The sequence below is a fragment of the Symphalangus syndactylus genome, chromosome 7, assembly GCF_028878055.3.
Source record: "Symphalangus syndactylus isolate Jambi chromosome 7, NHGRI_mSymSyn1-v2.1_pri, whole genome shotgun sequence".
In the NCBI taxonomy this organism is placed as follows: Eukaryota; Metazoa; Chordata; class Mammalia; order Primates; family Hylobatidae; genus Symphalangus; species Symphalangus syndactylus.
In genome coordinates this window covers 97,428,328-97,454,764 of record NC_072429.2, presented here as the reverse complement: position 1 = coordinate 97,454,764, position 26,437 = coordinate 97,428,328, and the positions used below count along the sequence as shown (strand labels likewise).

The 26,437-nt window shown below is 37.6% G+C and overlaps 1 protein-coding gene across 1 annotated transcript in view; it reads left to right on the top strand.

Annotated features, from left to right (window-relative positions):
- The window catches only part of STK3 (serine/threonine kinase 3), a 488,063-nt gene that overhangs the window by 187,856 nt on the left and 273,770 nt on the right, over positions 1 to 26,437 (top strand). The window contains 2 exon segments of the mRNA XM_055286906.2: positions 28 to 156; positions 16,034 to 16,148. Of these exon segments, the coding sequence (XP_055142881.1) occupies positions 28 to 156; positions 16,034 to 16,148 (244 nt within the window).

Sequence of the window (26,437 nt, the reverse complement as noted above, 5' to 3'; positions counted from 1 at the left end):
AAAAAATAATGTCTTGGTTTCTTTTAGGTCTTATGGAAGTGTATTTAAAGCAATACACAAGGAATCTGGTCAAGTTGTCGCAATTAAACAAGTACCTGTTGAATCAGATCTTCAGGAAATAATCAAAGAAATTTCCATAATGCAGCAATGTGACAGGTATGGAGATTTTATTTCTTTGCTTACCCTTGTTTTGACAAGTTTTGCTAATAACATATAACAAAATTTATTCTTTGATCATCTGTTTAGTTTTCATTTCTTTTTCTTTTCTTTTTTTTGAGACGGGGTTTTGCTCTTGTTGCCCAGGCTGGAGTGCAATGGTGCCATCTCGGCTCACCACAACCTCTGCCTTCTGGGTTCAAGCGATTCTCCTGCCTCAGCCCCCTGAGTATCTGGGATTACAGTCCTGTGCCACCACGCCCGGCTAATTTTGTATTTTTAGTAGAGATGGGGTTTCTCCATGTTGGTCAGGCTGGTCTTGAACTCCTGACCTCAGGTGATCCACCCATCTTGGCCTCCCAAAGTGCTGGGATTACAGGCGTGAGCTACCATGCCTGGCCTAGTTTTCATTTCTGACTTCCCATTAGAAGTGAGATTAATCCTTTAAGGCAGATGAGGATGGCTTTGTCAAGTGTCTTTAGGACTTACAGCTCTTTGCAGCTTTTCTGCTTAAAAGCAGAAATGAGGCTGGATGTGGTAGATCACGCCTGTAATCTCAACCCTTAGAGAGGCCAGAGCATCGAGGGTAAAGGAGCCCAGGAGTTCAAGGCCAGTCTGAGCAACATAGTGAGACCCTTTCTCTACCAAAAAAGAAAAAAATTATCCAGATGTGGTGCCTTGGACTTGTAGTCCTAGCTACTTGGGAAACTGAGGCAGGAGGATTGTTTGAGCCCAGGAGTTCAGGGCCACAGTTAGCTATGATTGCAGCACTGCACTACAGCCTGGACATTTTTAGGACAAATTTATGGATGAGAATGAGTTTTTGATGTTAAAGGGGTCGTTCAACAGTCTGTATTATGTAATCACTTTTACTAATTAATAAGTCATGTTTTATGCAAATCTAATTCATTCAACAAGCATTCACTGAGCATCCCCAGTTGACCCGGTACTGTGCCAGGATCTAAGAATGCCAAAAGAACTAAGATACTTTTTCCTTTTTGAGGGGTCAGTAGTGTAGTTGGGAAGACAAATATATAAATAAATAGCTGTAATATAGCACACTCATTGTACTGACTGGTGCATGGGGTAATGTGAAAAGAAGGCAGGGCATCTTCCTCAGCCAGTGGAGCCAGGAAATCTGGAATGCTGACAAAGAGTTAATTTGGTGAAGAAATGGAGTGATAAGGGAGAGTCAAGGGGATGACAGGTAGAAAGGTAAAAACAGCTCATTGGGGTGTGCTCATCTGACAAGATTTAGAATTATTGGAATGGAAAATATGGGACAGAGAACAGAATGAAATGAGGTTGGATAGTTAAATGGAGCTGATGGTGAGAAGCATCTTATGCAATGCGAAGTAGCCTAGGCCTTATTCTATAAGGGATTCAGAGTGTATAAATTATGACTATGTTTAGCCTAAAGTTACTTAACCACAGAGGGATTTATTATTCTCCCTTAACAAAAAGTCTGCTGGTACAGCAGCAACAAAGGAACAGCCATGTCTCAGGCTTCTTTTCCTGTACTCGCTCATCCTTAGCATATGCTTTGTCCTCATGCTTATTATCTCATGGCTACAACAGGGCTGCTACAGCCCCAGCTTTATGTCTACATTCCAGGCAGGAGGAAGAAAAGAAGAAGCAGGGAAGGGGCTTTCCCAGAAACCTTCAGCTTCAGTCTCATTTGTAAGAATTGTCTCATGTGTGACTTACAACTGGTGACACAGGGTAGTCTGGACACATTGTCTCCCCTTATCAATTCAGGGCCCTGTAATTAGAGATTTATGGAAAGCTTTCTCTCCTAACAATACATAGGATCTATAGATTGTAAGCTTTTTGGCTAATGAAGTGATTGCATAATCCTAGAGGAACTTTGCTGCTTGGATCTGTTCAATTTTGCTTTTCTTTAGAATATGCTGTATTTAAATTATGTTACTTATTTCCCATAGCATGTGAAATTCAAGTGGTTATAGAAAAAAAAAGATACATTCCTCAACTGTGGTTCCCACAGTTTGATATAGAATAAGAGATGAGATAGCATAGTACTTGGCCATCAGGTAATGCTTTATACTTGCTTGATGCTAGTATTATTTTGTTATTATGGTTAAAAATAGTTCAGGGATTAGCATTGTACTTTGAGTGTTGTCTAGGAAAGTCAGGGTCGCAAATATTACTATTACATATCTCTTCCCTCAATCTTTGTAGGTCTTGGAAGCTGTCAAATCTTGTTCAGATTTCTGCAACAGCGTCTTATTTGTTCACTTTGTCTTTCATTTTTGCCTCCTGCAACCCATTATCTTCCTTGAAGCTAGAGCATTCTTTCTAAAATGTAAATGTAATCAAGCATTCCCTGTTTAAAATCCATGGCTGCCCATTGCCTCGAGAAATCCAGTCTCCTAAGAGTGGCATACAAGGTCCTTCATGTTCCATCTAGTGCTTACACCTCCAGTCTCTTACCTGAGTTTCTCTTTTAAGTGCCTGTTTACTTGTATTCTCTATCATCTAAGTCTTAAGTTCCTTGAGTTCGGGGATTGTATTTTACTCAGTGTCCTTGGATCCTGCCATGTAATGGTTACTCAGATACTAATGAGTACTTCTATTTAATAATTTCTTTTTGGGCAACTCAACTAGACTATCCAGAGGGAATTATACATTTAACATTCTAAAACCAGTTTTAAACATTCCAGACAAGCCTTTCAAATTCCTGTGTGTCAAAGGCATCATCATCTACTTAGTCTTTTAGCAAGGCTGAGAATCATCTTTATTCCTTTTTATGATACTTCTGATGATACTGAGTCTTGTAGATTTTCCTTCTGAAATGTCATCGCTATCTTTATTCTTCTCTTCATTCCTTAAGGAAAGGAACCATATATTTTTCTTTATTAGCACCTGTTCAGTGCCTAGCACTATACTTTTTGATGAATGAATGAATGGATGTGGTATGTATGAGGAGTATGAGGAAGAGCATTACAGATTGAAGAAACCCCAGGGAAATCAGGTACTTATTCTTGTTATGCACTTTAAGCTTTTAAAGGGAAAGAAAAGTAAAGAATACAATGAGAAGGAAATGTGAATAGAATTCTAGAACTTTTGTACCACTTTATTGCTGGGATGTAAGTTTGGTTCAATATACACAAATCAATAAATGTGATTTGCCACATAAACAGAGGAGATTTTGCAAAATTCTTGAGTGTCCTAAGATTTTTGGAATAAATAAATAAAAAATAAAAAGTTTGAAAATCACCATATTGGAGGATTAGTGATGAACTTTGGCAATTTGTATCAGCTCACGTGTATATTCAGTTTTGGGTGGGCCAAGAAATAAATTGCTGGGTGATTGAGATTTATGCTAGAAACAGCTCAGTTTTAATAGAATATCCACATTGCCTTTGTAAAAACACTATTTATATTACCCTACTAAGTTATAGAACAGTACTAAGATTGTAGTAAGATGTTGATGAAAATGATGTAATTAAAAATAGCCATTTCTTTAGTATTTTAATTATCACATGCTCGTATTAGGAAGAATTTTAAAAAGTATACCTTTAGCAATACATGGTTTTCTTCAATTAGAATGAAATTCAAGTTACTATTTAAAAAGTCACCTTTTGATTGTATGTGGTGTTTCATGCCTGTAATCCTTACACTTTGGGAGGCCGAGGTGGGCAGATTGCTTGAGCTCAGGAGTTCAAGACCAGCCTGAGCAACATGGCAAAACTCTGTCTCTAAAAAAAATACAAAAATTCACCAGGCATGGTGGCACGTGCCTGTAGTCCCAGCTACTTGGGAGGCTGAGGTTGGGAGGATTGCTTGAGCTTAGGAGGCAGAGGTTACAATGAGCTGAGATCATGCCACTGCACTCCAGCCTGGGTGACAGAGCCAGACCCTGCCCCCACCCCCGCCAAAAAAAAAAGTCACCTGTCAAGCAGTATTTTCAAATAGTATTCCATTTTCTTTCTTTAATTATATGATGTTGTTGATGGACACTTAGATTGATTCCATATTTTGGGTGTTGTGAATAGAACATTTGGATTTTTATAAGAAGCTTAAACGTAATGATTCAGTCCATATAATTTGTATCATGCATAGTGTTTAAATAAGGTACAATTAGATAGGAGTGTGTAGTCCTTTTTCCATTTTTCCCCTTTGGTTTTTCTCATTTTTTTAAAATACTCTTTCTATTTTGAGTTGTGATACTAAAGGAGGACCATTAGGATAAAGAGTTTAGAGGGCTGTGAAGTGAAGATGGAAATGGAAAGGATGTGATCATTAGGTATGAGATGAGAGGAAGCCCAGAAGCCCCCACCCCCTCAAAAAAAAGAAAACGAGAACAAGATACGTCATTTTATTCGACTGAAGGCATTAAATAGGGGAAGGGAAAAATTAATGAGACAGGAGGATGAAATGGAGAGAAGATGCATAAGAGAAAGGCATAGAATGTGGCTCATGATTGGCATGCTAGTTATTAAGGCATCGTATTTCACCTCTGCTTCCTGGTGTAGTCTGTAATTTCCTTTGTGTTTTCCTGGTTCTTCCACCCAGTGAAATTTTCAAAGACATAGCTGCTTACTTCTATTTAAAAGAGACAAAACTAACCAGGCACAGTGGCTCACGCCTGTAATTCCAGTGCTTTGGGAGGCCAAAGCAGGAGGATCACTTGAAACCAGGAATTTGAGAGCAGCCTGGACTGTGTAGTGAGACCCTGTCTGTACAAAAAATAAAAAAAATTAGTCCGGGTGTGTGCATGCTTATAGTTGTGGCTGCTTGGGAAGCTGAGGTGGAAGGATCACTTGAGCCCAAGAGTTTGAAGCTACAGTGAGCTATGATTGCGCCACTGCACTCTAGTGTGGGTGACAGAGTGATACCCTGTCTCTTTAAAAATAAAAAAAGTAGCAAAACTACAGTTAGCCCTCTATATCCCGCTTGTTCTGCATCCATGGATTCAGCTAACTGCATATTGGAAATATTGGGAGAAAAAAAGCAACAGAAAAAAACAATAAAAAAAAATGCAGTATAACAATTATTTGCATAGCATTTACATCGTATTAGGTGTAATAAGTAATCTAGACATGATTTAAAGTATACTGGAGAATATGTAGTTATATGCACATACTGTGCCATTTAATATAAGGAACTTGGGGCATTCATGGATTTTGGTATTTGTGGGGTTCCTGGAACCAGTTCGCCATGGATACTGAGGGATGACTGTGTATAGAATTGCTGGTTTCCGATACAGCCTGCAAGTCCATACACTGGCTTAGTCAAAATTCTTAGGCATATGGCTGAATTAAAACTTTCTGCATTGCTTAAAATTTATATACAGGTATACCTTACTCTGTTGTACTTCTTCACTTTGCAGATGCTGCATTTTTTTTTTTTTGAGACGGAGTCTTGCTCTGTCTCCCAGGCTGGAGTGCAGTGGCGCGATCTCGGCTCACTGCAAGCTCCGCCTCCTGGGTTCCCGCCATTCTCCTGCCTCAGCCTCTCCAAGTAGCTGGGACTACAGGCGCCCGCCACCACGCCCGGCTAATTTTTGTTTTGTATTTTTAGTAGAGACGGGGTTTCACTGTGGTCTCGATCTGCTGACCTTGTGATCCGCCCGCCTCGGCCTCCCAAAGTGCTGGGATTACAAGCGTGAGCCACCGCGCCCGGCCGCTGCATTTTTTTTTTAACTGAAGGTTTGTGGCAACTGTGCTGAGCAAATCAAGGCCGTCAGCACCATTTTTCCAATAGTTTGTGCTTGCTTCATGTCTCTATGTCATGTTTTGGTAATTCTTCCCGTATTTCAGATGTTTTCATTGTTATTATATCTGTTATGGTGATCTGTGATCAGTGATCTTTGATGTTACTGTTGTAATTGTTTTGAGGTGCCACGAACCGCACCTTTGTAAGATGGTGAACTAAATTGATAAATGTGGTGTGTGTTCTGACTGTACCACTGCTAGGCCGTGGGCCCCATCTCCCTTCCTTTCCTCAGGCTTTCCTATTCATTGAGACACAATATTGAAATTAGGCCAATTAGTAGTTCTACAATGGTCCGTAAGGGTTCAAGTGAAAGGGAGAGTCACACAACTCTCACTTTAAATAAAAAACTAGAAATGATTTAGCTTAGTGAAGAAGACAGGTTGAAAGCCGAAATAAGCTGAAAGCTAGGGTTCTTGTGCCAAACAGCTAGCCAAGCTTGAATGCAAAGGACAGGTTGTTGAAGGAAATTAGAAGTGCTACTCCAGTGAGCACATGAGTGGTAAGAAAGTGGAAGAGCCTCATTGCTGATATGCAGACAGTTTGAGTGGTCTGGATAGAAGTTCAAACCAGCTACAGCATTCTCTTAAGCCAAAGCCTAATCTTGAGCAGTGCCCTTACTGTCTTCAGTTCTATGAAGTTTGAGAGACGTGAGGAAGCAACAAAAGTTTGAAGCTAGCAGAGGTTGCTTCATGAGGCTTAAACAAAGAAGCTGTCTCCATAACGTAAAAGTGCAAGATGAAGCAGCAAGTGCTGAAATAGAAGCTGCAGCAAGTTATCCAGAAGATGTAGCTGAGATAATTGATGAAGGTGGCTACATTAAGCAACAGATTTTCAGTGTAGACGAAACAGCCTTCTACTGGAAGGAGATGCCATCTAGGACTTTGCTAGCTAGAGAGAAGTCACTGCTTAGCTTCGAAGGACAGGCTGACTCTCTTGTTAGGGGCTAATGCCTCTCATGACTTTAAGTTGAAGCCAGTGCTCATTGCCCATTCCAAAAATCTTAGGACCCTCAAGAATTTTGCAAAATCTCCTCTGTTTATGTGGCAAATCACATTTATTGATTTGTGTATATTGAACCAACCTTACATCCCAGCAATAAAGCCTACTTGATCGTGGTGGATTAGCTTTTTGATGTACTGCTGCATTTGGTCTGCAAGTCTTTTATTGAGAATTTTTGCACTTATGTTCATCAGAGATATTGGTCTGAAGTTTTCTTTTTCATTTTGTCTCTGCCACATTTTGGTATCAGAATGATGCTGGCCTCGTAGAATGAGTTAGGGAGGAGTCTCTCTTCCTCAGCTTTCTTGGAATAGTTTCAGTAGGATTGGTACCAGCTCTTCTTTATACGTTTAGTAAAATTTAGCTATGAATCTGCCTGATCCAAGGTTTCTTTCTGGAAGACAAAAATTTGTGTGACTCACTGTATTGTGATATTTGATTTATCGAGGTGGTCTGGAATCAAACCTGCAATATCTTATAGATTTGCCTGTATATAACACTAGAGTGTTACAGTGTTTTGAGTGAAACTCTCCCCCTCTTCCCTAGCCTTTAATAATCAACATGCTGGTTTAAAAACAGATGTTAGAACATCTAAATAATTGTAGTTAGTTAACTTGCTGACTAGAATGAACAACATCATGTTTGATCCATGACAGTCCTGCACAGGATAATATTTAAATGCTAGTTTGATTGTATTATTTCCTTATATAAATTTCTTCAGGGGTTCCCCATTGCCTGGACTGCCCTTTCTTCTTTGTCACTAGTCTAATGTTTTTCCATTTTTCTCCCTAGCATCTGCTAGTAGGCTTGTTCAGCGAATGTTTGTTGTTTGAATTACTTAAAAAAAAAAAGATAAATAAATGTGAATTTGAATGCATATCTATGTTAGTGGAAATAGACTTGAGTTTAGAAGTCTCAGGTCTTAAACTGTCTGAGTCTATTGGTAGGCTTTTTTTTTTTTTTTTTTTTTTTTTTGAGATGGAGTCTTGCCCTGTCGCCCAGGCTGGAGTGCAATGGCACGACCTCGGCTCACTGCAACCTCTGCCTCCCAGGTTCAAGAGATTCTCCTGCCTCAGCCTCCCGAGTAGCTGGGATTACAGGCGTGCGCCACCAGGCCCGGCTAATTTTTTGTATCTTTAGTAGAGACGGGGTTTCACCATGTTGGTCAGGCTGGTCTCAAACTCCTGACCTGGTGAAACCCCGTCTCTACTAAATACAAAAATTAGCTGGGCATGGTGGTGGGTGCCTGTAATCCCAGCTACTCAGGAGGCTGAGGCAGGAGAATTGCTTGAACCCAGGAGGCAGAGGTTGCAGGAAGCCGAGATTGCGCCAATGCACTCCAGCCTGGGTGACAGAGTGAGACTCTGTCTCAAAAAAAAAAAAGTATGCTTTATTATTACTCACATATCATGAGACCAACAGATCAAGAGACTATTGCTATGGAAAAGATATATTGTTATATATACAGCTCTCAAGAGAAGGAGGCATGCTGTGTCACAGGGGGCTCCACAGGGAAGTACCAGAGTCAGTTAGGAGGCAGAGAAAGTGAGGGGGAAAAAGTGGGTGAGAATCTTTATGTGGTTTCTATGGGAAGGGACAGGTGAGGTAGGGTAAAACAGGTTTAGGATTGGCTACTTTGAGTATTTCGAGTGGGTTCTGGGCCATAGGGCTTTCTCTGGTTGTCTGGTACCTGGCCCTGGGGCAATTTGGGCGGGGAAAAGTTGACCCTAGAGTGTAACCCTTGGAGGTGGTTGGAGGTTTGGGCTCTAGATAGGTTGGTGTGCATATGAAAGACATCCTTCCATGGGAGTTAGTTTGCTGTCTCTAGGAATTAGCTAACCCTGAGAGGGGCAGTCGCTTCAGTTTTAGCAAATGAAAGCATCAAGAATACAGAAAATAAAAAGATATGCTTACTATAATCTCTGTATGGACTAACACTACTTTTTAATTGGTCTCTCTATATTCACATTTGCTTCCCTGCAATCTAGCTTTCATTCAGCAACCACAGAAACTTTACATCATGTTATTCCTCTGCTTAAAATTCTTCACTGATTTTTTTTCTATATTTCAAATAAAGCCTAGTCTCTTTACCTTGGTTTTGAGGCCCTTCATGGTCAGGCTTCTGCCTACATATGCAACTCCATTATATTCTACTGTATTCTTTACTCACTTTATCCTAGGCCCGCTAATCTTTTAATTCTTTGACCATGATTTGTTCTGTCTTTCAGGGCCTTTTCAGGGCAGTTCCTAGTGCTTAGTTATCTGGCTAACTTCTCGTTAAGTTTTGCATCTTAGCTTAAATGTTATTCCCTTGGAGAGTCCTAAATTAGGTCCTGTCTTAGTTTTTTTGTGTGATTTATTTATTCATTGGTTCTTTTCTTTCTTTATTTTTTAATTTTAATTTTTCTTTTTTTTTTTTTTTGAGACAGAGCCTCACTCTTTCGCCAGGCTGGAGTGCGGTGGCATGATCTCGGCTCTCTGCAACCTCTGCCTCCCGGGTTCAAGCAATTCTCCTGCCCTAGCCTCCTGAGAAGCTGGGATTATAGGCCCCTGCCACCATGCCCAGCTAATTTTTTTTTTTTATTTTTAGTAGAGACAGGGTTTCACCATGTTGGCCAGGATGGTCTCGATCTCTTGACCTCGTGATTCACCTGCCTCGGCCTCCCAAAGTGCTGGGATTACAGGCATGAGCCACCGTGCCCAGCCTGCTTCTTTAGTTTGTATATACGAGAAGAGAGCTACTGAGGATAAAATAGAAAGCAAGACAGATTGGTACCCATCTTTATGGAGCTTCTATTCTCCTGGGGGAGGCAGATAAAAGTCAATGACAAAGTCCTTGCAGGATGTAATAAGTGCTTTACAGTATAAAAGGTGCTGACATAGAAAGTATCAGAGGATGGCCACTGTATACATATGAACTCTGGAGTTTAAGCATTTGTTTCTTTTCCAATCTGTGGATTTTGTAATTCACAGCAGTTCAGTGGAGAAAGGACATTTTATTGTTAAAGCTCACTTATCTATTTTCAAAGGTTTTTCGCATACTCCAGTGCCTTCCAAGTCTCAGAGGCTACCATGGTATATGAATGCATTCCATTCCTTCATATGAACTAGGAACAATTTTATTTGCAGAAATGGTGAATACAAAATAAAGTCACAGCCAGTTTATCTTATAGCACCCTTCTTTTCTTGCCGTGGTTAGTAATCATATTTATTTGTGAGTTTACTTCCTTAATTCCTGTATATTCATGCTAGTGTATTCTGTATGAGGGTCCAGATTGTGAGTGTGTGTTTTACTAGTGCATACTGAACATCTGGTCAAATGCCTGGCCCAAGTAGAGGGTCAGTGAATGCATGTGGCTGTTTAGTTCTAGTTGCTTAAGTACTTTGCTGGGTTAAAAGTTAGTGAGGCCATGTTTTATGTTAGAGAGGTGTTGGACTTGGATCCATCTACTTACATGGGTGTTAGATGGGCCATGAATTATTTTTTTGAAGAGAATTTTACCTTTTGCCAAAGTTTTCTCTTGACTTACTCTTATGGAGAGGTAAGGCTATGTTTTCAGGTAGCTGCCCAGGTTAGAATTCCTCATTTTCATGAGTTGTCACTTCTACCCTTAGCATTGCTGATTAGTGTGTATGGCAAGAAAAGTGTACATTTTTTTGTATGCTTTTCAGTGAACATAATCTTGAATTCATTGTTACTTAACACTTTTTAAAATTTTGAGTGAGAAAATTCATATTTAAAGAGTTTTTTTTTTGGCGGGCATGGTGGTTCACGCCTATAGTCTCAGCACTTTTGGAGGCCCAGGCAGGTGGAATACATGAGGCCAGGAGTTCAAGACAAGCCTGGCCAACATGGCAAAACCCTGTCTCTACCAAAACTACAAAAATTAGCTGGGCGTGGTGACACAGGCCTGTAATCCCAGCTACTTGGGAGGTTGAGGCACGAGAATCACTTGAACCCAGGAGACAGACATTGCTGTGAGCCGAGATGGTGCCACTGCACTCCAGCCTAGGTGGCAGAATGAGATTCTATCTCAGAAAAAAAAAAAAAAAAGAGAGAGAGAGAGAAAGAGTTGTTTTTTTTTTTTTTTCTGAAGGATATACAGTCTATTCACTGGTGGAGTGAAGCTTAACTCTGGGTCTATATCAGAGTCACTGGTAGAGCTTTTAAAAACCTACTGAATCAGAACCTCAAAGGAGTGTGGGCTTGGGTCACAGGTGGCTCTGATGCACAGCCAGGTGTAGGAACACTACTCCCTATAAAAGTTTCCACATAGGCGCCATACTTCAAAGGAGTACATGTAAAGAATTTTTTTTTTTTTTATGTTTCCCGTATGTCACAGTTCTAAGTCTGTATTTAGTTTCATTTGTTTGTAAACAAGCACTTTTCTTAAATGGTTCAGTGAACATTTATGAACTCCAAATACATACTTTCAATTCCCAAGACCTAGCAAAGCTGAGTGTGTCTGGAAATTTAAGGTATGAGATGGAGAGTAATCAGAGAGACGGGTAACAAGGTAGACTCTGAAATAACTTGTATGCGATATGAAGCAGGTAAGACCTTTTCATTTGGGTAATGGAGAGCTGTTGGAGTATTTTTGTTTAACTAGGAGAGCAGTATGATCAGCTTATTTTACTTTTGTTTTAAAGTAAGGTACCTTGTCAACTGTATGTAGCATAGATTAGAACAGGGGAGAAAACTAAGACAAGGAGACCAGTGGGGAGCAAGTCTGTGCAAGAGGTAACAGAGTAGCAGTGGGGATAAAACAGGTTTGAATTCAGGCCCTTCAGCTCCAACCACTGTTCTACCTTTGACTTCAAGACATAGTTAATTTTTTTTGTATTTATTACCTTTGTTTTTAATATAAAATTTAATTATAATGGGAAAATTTTAAACTTTTGTTTTTTAGATGACTGATATTTTTATTATTTATTTATTTTTAACTTTTAAGTTCAGAGGTACATGTGCAGGTTTGTTACATGGGTAAACTTATGTCATGGGGGTTTGTTGTGCAGCTTATTTTAACACCCAGGTATTAAGCCGAATACCCATTAGTTATTTTTCGTGATCCTCTCCCTCATTCCACCTTCCACCTTCTGATAGGCCTCAGTGTGTGTTGTTCACTCTGTGTGTCCATGTGTCCTCATCATTTAGCTCCCAGTTATAAGTGAGAACATGCAGTATTTGGTTTTCTGTTCCTGTGTTAGTTTGCTAAGGACAGTAGCCTCCAGCTGCATCCATGTCTCTGCAACGGACATGACTTTGCTCTTTTTTTGTGGCTGCATAGTATTCCATGGTGTATATGTACAACATTTTCATTATCCAGTCTATCATTGATAGGCATTTAGGTTGATGCCAAGTCTTTGCTATTGTGAAGAGTGCTAGTTACAATGAACATAAGCATGCATGTGTCTTTATAATGAACAATTTATATTCCTTTGGGTATATATCCAGTAATGGGATTGCTAGGTTGAATGGTATTTCTGTCTCTAGGTCTTTGAGGAATTGCCACACTGTCTTCCACAATGGTTGCACTAATTTACACTCCCACCAGCAGTATATAAGCATTCCTTTTTCTCCACAACCTTGCCAGCATGTTTTTTTTTTTTTTTTGACTTTTTAATAATAGTCATTCTGACTGGTGTAACATGGTATCTCATTGTGGTTTTGATTTGCATTTCTCTAATGATCAGTGATGTTGAACCTTTTTTCATATTCCTGTTGGCCACATGTAGGTCTTCTTTTGAAAAGTATCTGTTCATGTCCTTTGCCCATTTTTTAATGGTTTTTTTTTTTCTTGTAGATCTGTTTAAGTTCCTTATAGCTGCTGGATATTAGACCTTTATTGGATGCATAGTTTGTTCAAAAATGTTCTCTCATTCTGTAAGTTATCTGTTTACTCTCTTGATAGTTTCTTTTGCTGTACAGAAGCTCTTTGATTTTACTAGATCCCATTTGCCAAGTTTTGCTTTTGTTGTGATTGCTTTTGGTGTCTTTGTTGTGAAATCTTTGCCTATGTCCTGAATGGTATTGCCTAGGTTGTCTTCCAGGGTTTTTATATTTTTGGATTTTACATTTAGGCCTTTAATCCATCTTGAGTAAAATTTTTGAACGTGATATAAGGGAGGGGTCCAGTTTCAATCTTCTGCATATGGCTAGCCAGTTATCCCAGCACCATTTATTGAATGGGGAATCCTTTTTCCTTTCCATTGCCTGTTATTGTCAGGTTTGTCAAAGATCATATAGTTGTAGTTGTGTGGTCTTATTTCTGAGTTCTTTATTCTGTTTCAATTGTCTGTATGTCTTTTTTTATATCATAACCATGCTGTTTTGGTTACTGTAGCCCTGTAGTATATTTTGAAGTCGGGTAGTGTGATGCCTCCGGCTTTATTCTTTTTGCTTAGGATTGCCTTGGCTATTCGGGCTCTTTTTTGGTTCCATATGAATTTCAAAATAGTTTTTTCTAGTTCTGTGCTGAATCTCAAATAGTAGTTTTAATAAGAATAGCATTGAATCTATAAATTACTTTGGGCAGTATGGCCATTTTAATGATGTGTGTGTGTGTGTGTATGTGTATATATAATTTTTTTATTTTTTGTTATTATTATTTTTTTGAGATGGAGTCTTGCTCTGTTGCCCAGGCTGGAGTGCAGTGGCATAATCTCAGCTCACTGCAACCTCTGCCTCCTGAGTTCAAGTGATTTTCCTGCCTCACCCTCCTAAGTAACTGGGATTACAGGCACGTGCCACCATGCCCAGCTAATTTTGTATTTTTAGTAGAGATGGGGGTGTCACCATGTTGGTCAGGCTGATCTCAAACTCCTGACCTCAAGTGATCCTCCCAAAGTGCTGGGTTTACAGGCGTGAGCCACCATGCCCAGCCTCATTTTAATGACATTGATTATTTCTATCCCTGAGCATGGAATATTTTCCCATTTCTTTATGTCATCTCTGATTTCTTTGAGCAGTGTTTCATAGTTCTCCTTGTGGAGATCTGTCACCTCCCTAGTTTGCTGTCTTCCTATGTAGTTTATTCTTTTTGTGGCAGTTGTGAATGGGAGTCAGTTCCCGATTTAGCTCTCGGCTTGACTGTTGTTGGTGTATAGGAATGCTAGTGATTTTTGCACATTGCTTTTGTATCCTGAGACTTTGCTGCAGTTGTTTATCAGCCTAAGAAGCTTTTGGGCTGAGGCTGTGGGGTTTTCTAGATATAGGATCATGTCATCTGCAAACAGGGATAGTTTGACTTCCTCTCTTCCTATTTGGATGACCTTTAGTTCTTTCTCTTGCCTGATTGCCTTTGCCAGGACTTCCAATACTATGTTAAATAGGAATGATGAGAGAGTGCATCCTTGTCTTAATGCCGCTTTTCAAGGGGAATGCTTCCAGCTTATGCCCATTCAGTATGATTGTTGGCTGTGGGTTTTTCATATATGGCTCTTATTATTTTGAGGTATGTTCCTTCTATACCTAGTTTGTTGAGAGTTTTTAACATGAATGGACGTCTGATTTTATCGAAAGCCTTTTCTGTATCTAGTGAGATAATCATGTGGTTTTTGTCTTTAGTTCTGTTTATGTGATGAATCACATTTATTGATTTGTATATGTTGAGCCAATCTTGCATCCCAAAGAGAAAGTCTACTTGACTGTGGTGGGTTAGGTTTTTTATGTGCCACTGGATTTGGTTTGCTAATGTTTTGTTGATGACTTTTGCATCAATGTTCATCAAGTATATTGGCCTAAAGTTTTCTTTTTTTGTTGTATCTCTGCCAGGTTTTGGTATCAGAATGATGCTGGCTTCATAGGATGAGTTAGGGAGCATTTCCTTTTCCTCAATTTTTTGAAATAGTTTCAGCAGGAATGGTACCAGCTCTTCTTGGTACATCTGCTAGAATTCGGCCCTAAGTCCATCTGGTCCTGGGTGTTTTTATTTTGGATGGTAGACTGTTTATTACTGCCTCAATGTTAGAGCATAGCTAAAATTTTAAAGGCTGTACTGAGAAGTCTTCCCTGACAGTCTTCTCTTAACCTCCACAATTGGTAGAGTCTCTACGTGTTCTTTTATTGTATTTTCAATTTTTTTTTTTTTTGCTTATTTGTTTTTCTGTCTTATTTATCTTACGTTGGTGCCCAGCAAAATAGCTACTGTTTTTAATTGTAGCTACTACTAGATAGAAGTATTTATTTGAACAAGTTGTCCTCTTACATGCCATACTTGGTTTTTCCCTTTCTATTTGTGTACCTTTATTTATGGCCTTTCTCTTTTCTAGAATTCTCTTATCCCTCTTCTCCATCTACATTTTGGAGTTTAAACTTTTCTTTCAAAGTCTCATTCAAATCCCACTCCCTTCCACAAAGTTCTCTTTGGATGATTCCAATGTTATTTCCTCATTTGACCTCTTGTAGCATTAAAGTTGTGTTCTATTTAGTTTCTGCTGTCTTTTATTTTCTATCTCTATGCATTTTTTGAATATGGTATTCTGCCTCTTTGAGATAGGTAAGATTTCTCATACATCAGTATATGTAGTTTATCCATAATGTACATTATTGCTGATGGTCATTTGTCCCTTTCTAAATCTTCCTGAAGACAGCTTGGCTATAAACAGTTTATTCTGCTCTGGAAGACGTAATTACTAATATTTTAATTCTATAAATTTAAGCAGAAAAATTTATAATTTTTTTCTCTAGAATTTTCAAAAGCCAGAATGAAAGAAAATTTAAAATAACTTTTTTGGCCTCATTGAATTATAGATTATTTTAGAGTTGATTAATATTTGACTGAATGCAAAATCCTTTAGAAGACATATTTAAAATGCTTTAGTTAAAAGGAAAAATTTTCATTTGTTCCTCATGTTAAGTAGTAAGTTCTTTGCCAAAATGAAGTCTTATTTTCTTCAGAATCACTCAAAACATTTGGGCCTCTTCTGGTTTGTAATCCTGTTAAATTTCATCCGTGAAGTAAAGCCTAATTATGCATAGTTGGTGAACTCCAGATATTGAGAATTTGATGTGCAATAGAAATTTACTTATTTAACTTATTGGAACATTATGAAATGTTGAAAATACTTTGTATTGGGATTAAGAAAAAAATTTCTTTGGGAATTAACTAAATTTAATTGTTTATGTATTTTCCTTTAGCCCATATGTTGTAAAGTACTATGGCAGTTATTTTAAGAATACAGACCTCTGGATTGTTATGGAGTACTGTGGTGCTGGCTCTGTCTCAGACATAATTAGATTACGAAACAAGACAGTAAGTATTTTAAAATTGTTTTGCTGATCTCATTTCTAAAGATTCATATTTTAGAATCTGACTAGTTGGTATTTTGTTACACAGAAAATAATAGCATGAAAAAAGAAAAGGTTTTAAGTGGTGTAAAGATATCTAGTAGGAGGTGTGAGAACCAGCCACATAGCTTTCTGTGACAAATTTAGGAATTACATAATTGTTTAATTTATTTATTAGGATAATTTTTGGTGTGTCACAGAGAAACTACCATGGTACTTCTCTTCTTCATTTGGAATCAGTGTGTGTGTGTGTGTTGTTTAATAATGTGAGTTTCATAAATTATGGCTAGAATTTTGTTTAAAGTTTATAATATTCATGGTATTTACTTATCTTAAATTTTCTGTATTATAAATTATGGCTGGTAATATTTGAAGAAATTATATATTTCTGAATTTAAAAAAATATAAAACATTTTTGTATTTATTTTCCCAAATATTGTCAGGATGTGTGAAAGTGATAGAAATATATATATTTCTATAAATTTAGCTTAGTGAAATGTATTGTTTAATAAAAGCTTTTTACGGTTATGTTTTAACTCTAAGTAGAAGTGCTATTTACAAAATTGTTTAGTTTAAGCTAGTAATATGTCTAGTTTATTTGGACAATTTGTATGGACCAAAGTGACCTTTTTTTCTTGAATAGGAAGAGTAATCAGTGAAATAATTTGTAATTCTGTAGCAGTAATATTGTTATATGTTGTCAGCCATGTTTCAGTAAAACACATTCAGAAAAAATACTTCAGTCAATTTGTGGTTAACCAGAATCATCTTAAAGTTTGATTTGGGAAGTACACTGTAAGTTTATTTTACTAATTTTTTTTTCCCTGTTAGAGAAAGAAAGTAAATAGGATTTCTTTTAAGGGAAGTGAAACAGAAGGTGAAATAATCCCTGTTTTGACAGAGTAGATTAAGTGATCTGTGACATTCTAATGATATATTTTAGAATTTCTATGGTGCTTAACTAGCATTTATGTAAATCAGATGATTCTTGAGTAGCAGAACAATGCTTCAGTGGAAAGTAATTATATCCCAGTTAGAGAATTGTTTTAAAATCATTTCAGGGCTAAACTCAGTGCATTTGGTATTTAAAGTTATCAAGTAGGAATATGAAGTAAAGTGTGTGAAATGGAAAATTTTAAACATCTCTGTTTTCTTAGTTTTAAGTGTTAATGTTACAATTTTGAGTAGATATGAAGTATTTGATCCAAGAAGTTTAATTCTTGTTGCCAATAATTACAACTGTGAAGGCATACTATAGTTCTTAAACATAGGTATGGATCAGATCATTATCTTCAGAAAACTTTGTCAGTTATCAAAGAAAAGATTTTATCCATTCATATTCTTTGTTATAAGACACAGTCCACTGAACATGTTGGGGAGTCGTACACTTGGAATAACATAGTTGTTACTCTCACACAACAGGTACCCTGGGTTCTGGGATGGCATGGTAAGAGTCTAATTTCCATATATGAAAAGGAACCCAGAGCTGCACAAGAGATTGATCAGGAGCTGTAGGTATATTGTTTCTGAGTGTTGCCTTGATGACAGCTCCTGTTAAGTCTCAAGAATATTTGTGTCTTTCTTTTCTAGTGCAAGGACATTTTTGTTCATTTATTTATTATCCAAAAAGAGTACCATTATTGTTAAGGTTAATAATATAAAGATATGTAACATCCCATTTAAAAAATATCTGGATGTTGTAGGCCTTTGTTCATTGGAGTGATACTCTTGATTGTCTGAATTTCAGAAGCATGACCATTACTGACTGGCTTTCAAAAATTTGACGAGTCTAACAGTTGTCTTTGATTAAACAGGTGTAAAACTCACTCTAGTAATTGTTTTCATGGTCATGAAACAATCCTTTCCTAAGAATATGGCAATTTGTTTTTAAGAGCTTGTATGGTCTGTTGTTTTTTTGTGATCTGCTTTGTTTCTTTAAATTCTGTATACATTTTAAATAGCACAAGGAACTCTTGTTATTTTATATTGTTATTCTTGTTATTTTATATTGCAGATGTTTATATTTACTCATATATTTATGCTTTTTATTGTTCTTTATTTCTTTCTGCATTTCCCAGTTGCCTGAAGAATATCTGTTAGTATTTCCTTATGTGTGGTGGGTATGATGATAATGTCTTTTTTTTTTTTTTTTTGGTGAAAATGTTACTATTTTACTTCATGTTTTCTTTTTTCCTTTTTTTGAGACAGGTTCTCGCTCTTTTGCCCAGGCTAGAATGCAGTGGTGTGATCGCAGTTCACTGCAACCTTGAACTCCTGGGCTCAAGCAATCCTCCAGCCTTAGCCTCCTGAGTAACTAGGACTTCAGGAGCATGCCATCATGCCTGGCTAATTAAAACAATTTTGTTTTGTAGAGATGGGGTCTGGCTATATTGCCCAGGCTGGTTTTCACCTCCTGGTCTCATGCAATTCTCCTGCCTTGGCTTCCCATAGTGCTGGGATTACTGATGTGAGCCACCATGCCTGACCCTCACTTCACTTCTGAACGGTATATTTGCTGGGTAAAGAATTCTAGGTTAGTGATTCCTTTTAGCCTTTTATAGATATTATCCAGGAATCTTGTATTTTGTATCCCAGAACATAATTTATTTTTATTTTTGACACAGGGTCTTGCTGTGTCACTCAGGCTGTAGTGCAGTGGTGTGATCATGGCTCAGTATAGCCCTGGCCTCCTGGGCTCAAGTGATCTTCCCACTTCAGCCTCCTGAGTAGCTGGAACCACAGTCATGTGGCACCATGCCCAGCTAATTTTTTTGATTTTTTGAAGAGATAGGGTCTGACTTTGCTGCTTAGGCTTATATCCTAGAACATATTAATTATAGTCTAATTCTGTCTGCTAATCTTTTAAATGTTGATATCCTGTCGGTCTCTATTTTATATTGTTTCTCTTGTTTTTTATTGTTTTTGTCTATGCCTTGTGATCTTTGAGAGAGTGCTAGACATTGCATAAAACGTGACGGAAGTTATTTGAACTTCTGAATGTTGACATATTTTACTTAAGGTTTTTGTTTCTGTCTGGTGGCTAGAACTAGCAATCCTGGATCACTTTAATTCAATTGGGGTTAGAGATAATTTGAATCTGGGCTTTAGTACAGTTATTGGCTACATAATGATGTTTCTATCCATGATGGACTGCATGTAGAATGGTGGTCCCATAAGATTATAGTATCATATTTTTACTGTACTTTTTCTATGTTTAGATGTGTTTAGATACACGAATACTTACTATTGTGTTGCTGCTGCCTACAGCAGTCTGTACAGTAACATGCTACACAGGTTTGTAGCCTAGGAGCAATAGGCTATACCATCTAGGTTTGTGTAAACACACTCTGATGTTCACACAGTGATGAAATTGCCTAATGATGTCTTTTTCGGAATGTATCCATGTTGTCAGGTGACACATGACTGTACTTTTGAGGGCTGATCCTCCTTTACATCTAGGATATAGTCCTTTGGCATTATAGGGCTTCTCAGTTTCTTGGTAGGTTTTGATTTCCAGTCTTTGACCTTCTCATCTTGTAAGTCAGTCAAAAGGTCTGCTCTGCTTATTAGCCTCTTGGCCTCTGTTCCATAATTGATAGATGCCTCCTGGGGAAAAGCAGCCTTTATTGCTAGGCTCACCTCTTCCTTTTTCTTTTTTCTAATATTTTGTTTTCAGACAAAATACACTGCTCGTGTGTCTTCATTAGCCTTACCATAGACTTTTAAATGTATTTTCTCCAGACATTTTAGTTCTTTCAGCAGGAGAGTGGTCTGAATTATCTAGTTTATCATTACCAGAAGTGGAACTCTTTCAAATAGTACAAGTTTTGTTATTAGCAGTTCTGTTCTGCTATGAGCAAACATATGCAAAGCTACCCCCAAAGGCTAAGGGAGCTGAGAGCTGAAGAAAGATGCTGACAAATCCAGTTTCTTATAAAAAAAATTTATTACAGACTTACTAACAGAAATAATGTTTTGGGTGGCCAAGAGGTGGTGTATTCCCACATCCACCCTCCCCAAAATATCCTTTATATAGCAAGCTCTTTTGATAAGACATATGCAGCTGGTTACACCTCAGACTTTCTTGCTACTCGTGACCCATGGAGAGGTTAAATAAACATCTTTATGAGGGGTTATCTATGCTACAGGCATTGTTTAAAGACCTTGCTGCTGGAGCCAAACTCCTGTCATTATGGTGGTTTTGCTTCGAAATGGTGTCACTCTTGTCTTGCAATAGGCTGGTTTTTTACCTACATCTTTAATCTAGCTGGAGTTTATTTCTGTATATGATAGGAGATAGGGGTATACAGCACTTTTTTTTTTCTGTGTGGAAATCTAATTGTCCTAACACAATTTTCTATCCCTTTTTAACTGGCTTATAAGCCTGTCTTACTAAGGTTATGTATATATTTGGCTCTATATTTGGTCTCTCTGTTCTAGCAGAGATTTATTTGCCTGCTTCTGCAATAGAAATATGTTCTTAATTATATGGTGGCGTGTTTGATGTTTGGGATGCAATTCCCTTTCTTTGTTTTCCTTGATCTCTCATATAAGTTTTATTTATTTATTTATTTATTTATTTATTTAATTTATTTTTTTTTGAGACAGAGTTTCATTCTCGTTGCCCAGGCTGGAGTGCAATGGCGCGATCTTGGCTCACTGCAACTTCTGCCTCCCAGGTTCAAGTGATTCTCGTGCCTCAGCCTCCCTAGTAGCTGGGATTATAAGCACCCGCCACCACACCCAGCTAATTTTTATATTTTTAGTAGAGATGGGGTTTTGCCACATTGGCCAGGCTGGTCTCGAACTCCTGACGTGAGGTGATCCACCCGGTCACCTAAAGTGTTGGGATTACAGGCATGAGCCACAGTGTCCGGCCTCATGTAAGTTTTAGAATGAGTTGTCAAGCTCCACAAAAAGTCTTGCTGGGTTTGTGATTGGAATTGCGTTTAACTCATAGTTTGTGTTAACTAATATTTTCCAATCCATGATCATAGCATATCTTTGTGTTCAGTTCTTTTTTGTATTTAAATGCATTTTTAAATCTCCTTGAAAATCGTTCGGCCGGGTGCGGTGGCTCACGCCTGTATTCCTGGCACTTTTGGAGGCCAAGGCAGGTGGATCATCTGAGGTCAGGAGTTCGAGACCAGCCTGGCCAACATGGCAAAACCCCATCTCTACTAAAAATACAAAAAAATTAGCTGGGTGTGCTGGCAGGTGCCTATAATCCCAGCTACTCGGGAGGCTGAGGCAGGAGAATCGCTTGAACCTGTGGGGCAGAGGTTGCAAAGAGCTGAGATTGCACCACTGCAGTCCAGCCTAGGTGACAGAGTGAAAATCTTGTCTCAAAAAAAAAAAAAAAAAGAAAATTGTGTACATTTTAAATTTGATTTGCTTCTAGGAGCTTTGTCATTTTTACTGCTAATGTGAATGATCTTTTGTTGCTGTTATATTTTCTAGTTGGCTAATGGTAGTATCTAAGAATGCTATATCTTACATATTTTTGTTGTTCACCATAGCAGTTTTTGCCATTGTTACTCCTCTGACCCTGTTCCTTGATTTTACTAATTAGTCATTTGCTTGTTTTCTATTCATGTACCTTTTTTGTAATCCAGTTAATAATCCTGTTTGACATTTTGTGTCATTCTTGCCTAGTGCCCCAGTTATTTCTCTCAATCTCTTTTTAGGAGTTTTATCTTGTCCTTGAAACTCATGCTTTGTGTTTGGGGCCTGTTCCTTGGAGTGAGTATCTCAGATACTGGTTTACTCATTTGCTTGTGTCTCTTTTTACTCTTGGTCATTTGGGTATGTCAGGTAGAGCCCTCGAATTGACTTTTCTTATTATTATATTCACTTAAATGAATTCATGTATGATCTGTGGATGTAAAACTTTATTGACAACTTTAACCTTTATAAATCTAAAAAAAGATATAAAAACACGATCACTGAAATTGTTTTGTGCTTGTCTTTAAATTGTTAATAAAAACTGTAAAATACAGGTTGAGAACAAGGTTGGATTGGTGCTCAAGTGGACCCAGATGGATGTTGTTCTGACAGCATAATCCTATTCTGATGTGAGAGCTTAACTTTATAATTCATTTGATTATGTATATACTACATATATCAACCATATTAATAGTAAGCTTTCTCAGAGTAATGGACAGCTTAGATTACATTATTAGAAACTTTTTGGATCTTGTCTATGTGTAATTTGCATATTCTATTTGTACATACTTATATATAGTGAGCTTCATTTATTATAGAGAGGAAACAAAATTATGTGATGATTTAGGGAGTTGACAATAGATTCGAAATTTTTAATTTGTTTTAAGAGTAGTTAAGTCTTGGAGAACCACCTAAGTAACATATTTTTTGTGTGTGTGGAATTGTGCTTGCCTTTGAAAGAAATCTTATTAGGGATAAAGCGTTCTTGATTCCGAATTATTGACTCTTGTCTATTTTCGAACAAATGTTTCCTTGAAAATTGCAAATAAAAGGCACAGGAAAGAGCAAGTCCAATTAAGTTACGTGTCTTTTAAATAAAACATTTAAGTTCAAATTTTTTAGCCTGATATATAAACAGAGTTTATGTATTACCTCCTTTCTACCTGTACAGTTTCATACCTTGTCACTGTTTTATCAGGTACTTTCCAGTTCAGTGTTAAATGAGAACTGGCTTCTAGAATAAGAACTGGCTTCATATTTTGGTGATTATATGTATGCCCTTGCCTCATCCTCTGCCCTTCTTCTAGTGTTATCCCTGCCTCCAGTCTTTGCCTAGTGAATTTGCATCCATGAAGGCCCAGCTGAAAATGTTACCTCTTATTTGAAAATTTGCTTATTTTCTCAGGTAGTTTGTTGTCTATTTAGTAATTCATTGATTAATTAATTGGGTGTTTATTGCATATTCACTCTTACATAAAGAAAGCACAATAAATGCTATTTTTACTGTGATGATGTTTATTTTAACTGTTAGGTAGGCTATCTTTTCATATTTGTATTGGCTGTTTCATGTTCTTTTTGTGCCTATTCTTTGCTGTTTGTTGTTTCTGTTGGCCTTTTTTTTTGTCTGTTTTATTGCTTGACAGTTTGCTAATAGTTATATGAGTACTTCACATATTTTAAAAGTCATAAAACACATTATCTGATTGTCAGCTTAGATATTAAAGAAGGACCTTCAAAATCTGATCTATACTTTTTCTTTGGGAAACGTAGGAAAAGATGAAGGCATAGAATTAAGTTGTGGGTTAATTGGACATATTCCAGTGATTGTAACTGAGTCTGAGTTGTAAAGGGTAGAGATTTTGTCTGTTTAAGTGCTGATTCTTACTAAACATGGGCCAGATCACAGAATTGGCACTTGAGCTGGTAACGGATTGTGGTAATTAATGGTAGTGGTACTAGAATTAGGAAAAAGGTAAAACTCCTGTATTCTAGTGGGTGATAAAAGTTTCTCTGACTCTTCTGGTTACATTATGAGTAAAAATCACTGTTAGGTTAGTATTCATTGAGTCCTTTTGGTTTTTAAGTATTTGGAGCTCTATAAAATAGTATATGTGACTTAAATTTCTCATTTTTGTGATCAGACTCACAAACACAGCTCAAGTCTTGGTATCGTACACATTCAGTAACTGATTTTTTCACAGTATTTTAAACTATCTTTTAAGTTTGATGAAACTTCTTTGTAGATAACCCAGCCATGGTATCCTATACTTGGGAGTTACATTTAATTAGTCAGCTTTTAGTGTTTGGGAGAAGAGTAGTTGCAGTTGCCTTTCTCCTTGAGGAGTAAACTCCTCAAGGGCGGGAGTTTTAATATATTCATATTGAAATATTCCAAGTGCCTAGAATAGCTTTTGGCACCTACAAGCCTTTGATAAATGTTGAGCTGAAACAGCCAATTTTTTGGCTTCTTGTCCTGTGAATATAAAATTACCCTACCTCTTTATTCAGTGTTATATTTTTGTGGATGAGTTATAATTTGCATGGCTACTATTCAGTATTAATAATGTGGATTGCTGAACAAATATGGTCATATACCAAAGACAAGCCATAAAAAGTATGCTTACTAGTAACCTTGGCATGTTTGAAATACCAGAATATGTTTCATTAGTTCCCTGATTTTTACAAAAGTTATATATGTGTCTATGTTTAATTTTTTGCTTAATTTTAAAAGTGTGTATCTTGATAATTTTAACCATAGGCCTTCTGTGACTCACACAAAAGCTTTTTGTTGTTGTTTGTATAAGGTAATATAAGCATTTTTTTTTTGAGGAGTCAAGTGTTTTCAAGTTTTAAAAGAATAAAAACTTTAGTATATTTGTGGTAATAAGTTTTGAAGGTTTCCTGTGAAGAAATTTTTTAAAAACCAATTTATATTATATTAAATGCCATTAAACATCTCGAAACATTTATGCATTTCAAACGTATACTGCAGAGTAGAAATGCATAACTCTGTGAAATTGAAGCTCTTAAAAGATAGGTTAGATTTTTGATTAGAGGCTTTCCAAATGATCTTTACATAATTGTAAAGCTATGTCTTGACATATGGAAGAAATAGAGTCTATGTTTTAGATGTTTATTATATACTTAAAAACATTCTAAGAAAATGCCTAAGGTTATTCTTTCCCATTTAGGCCCATTTTTTGATTTGACTACTTGTTTTCATTCAACCTAGTATAGTAGAAATGGCATGAACCCAGGCTTTCAGCAATATGGGTTTTAGTTTTGGTTCTTCTACAGACTAGTCTTATGGTCTGTAGCAAATCATTTAACTGACAAGGACTTCAGTGTCCTCATCTGTTAAATAATAAGTAACATTTGCCTAGTGCTTTACATTTTACTTGGCAGTTGATATGGTTTAGTCTACATTCCCACCCAAATCTCATGTTGAATTGTAATCCCCAGTGTTCAGGGGAGGGACCTGGTGGGAGGTGATTGGATCATGGAGGTGGATTGGAGGTGATTGGATCATGGGTGCAGATTTCCCCCTGGCTGTTCTTGTGATAGTGAGTTCTCATGAGAGTGTGTAGCACTTCCGCCTTCGTCCTCTCTCCCGCTGTGCCATGAGAATTCGGTGCTTGCTTCCGCTTTACCCTTCCATCATGATTGTAAGTCTCCATGGCCTCCCCAGCCATGCCTCCCCAGCCAGCCTGTGGAACTGTGAGTCAATCAAATCTCCTTCCTTCTAAATTACCCAGTCTCAGGTAGTTCTTTATAGCAGTGTGAGAGTGGATGAATACAGCAGTTTTATTTACCTTTTGGTTGAATGGAAAGGTTCAAAACACATCTATTGATTTAGGCCCAGTGCTGTTCACTAGAGGTACAAATAACTGATAAATGTTGCTGTCTTGCATTCTTCACACACTAGCTGAGGTAATAGGTATGTAAAAAGCCAAATTCTGTTTTGCAAAGAGTTAGAGTTCTTTAGGAGGAAAAAAGGAGACACACATAGCCTAACAATTTAGAGAAAGTTTCATTGGAGAGAGAATCCATTAGCACAGTGGTCCTCGACCTTTTTGGCACCAGGGACTGGTTTCATGGAAGACAATTTTTCTACGGATGGGGGTTATAGTTTCAGGATGAAACTGTTCCACTTCAGATCATCAGGTATTAGATTCTCATAAGGAATGCACAACCTAGATTCCTCGCATGCGCAGTTCACAATAGGGTTTGTTCTCCTATGAGAATCTAATGCTGTTGCTGATCTGACAGGAGGAGGTGGAGCTCAGGCAGTAATGCTCGCCCACCCACCACTCACCTCCTGCTGTGTGGCCCAGTTCCCAACGGGCCATGGACCAGTACCCAGGGGTTGGGGACTCCTGCATTAGCAGATTCTTGAAGGAGTAGGACTTATTGAATATAAGCTTCAAAAGGGCAGGGATTTTTCTTTTTTTGTTCACTGTTTTATCTTTAGCTCCTAGGATAGGTGCTCAGTAAATATTGAAAGAATGAATGAATAAATGAGTGAGTCAGAGAAGAGAGGGCAAAGAACATCTTGGAAGAGGAAACAATGATATGCTCAAATTTTATTTCTGTCTCTAAATATCCAGTGTTGTACCCCTAGGTTACCCAAAGAAGAATGTTCCCAGCATGTGGTCTAAATGGATTTACTTTTCTCACGCTTAATTAATTACTCAAAATCATTGCCACATTTTAGGTTGATGGCTCTCTGTTAGGATCATGTTGTGATATAATTTTCTGTTTCTGGGAGTTTTTTCTTTTTTTGTTATTTTGAAAAAAGCAATGTATGCA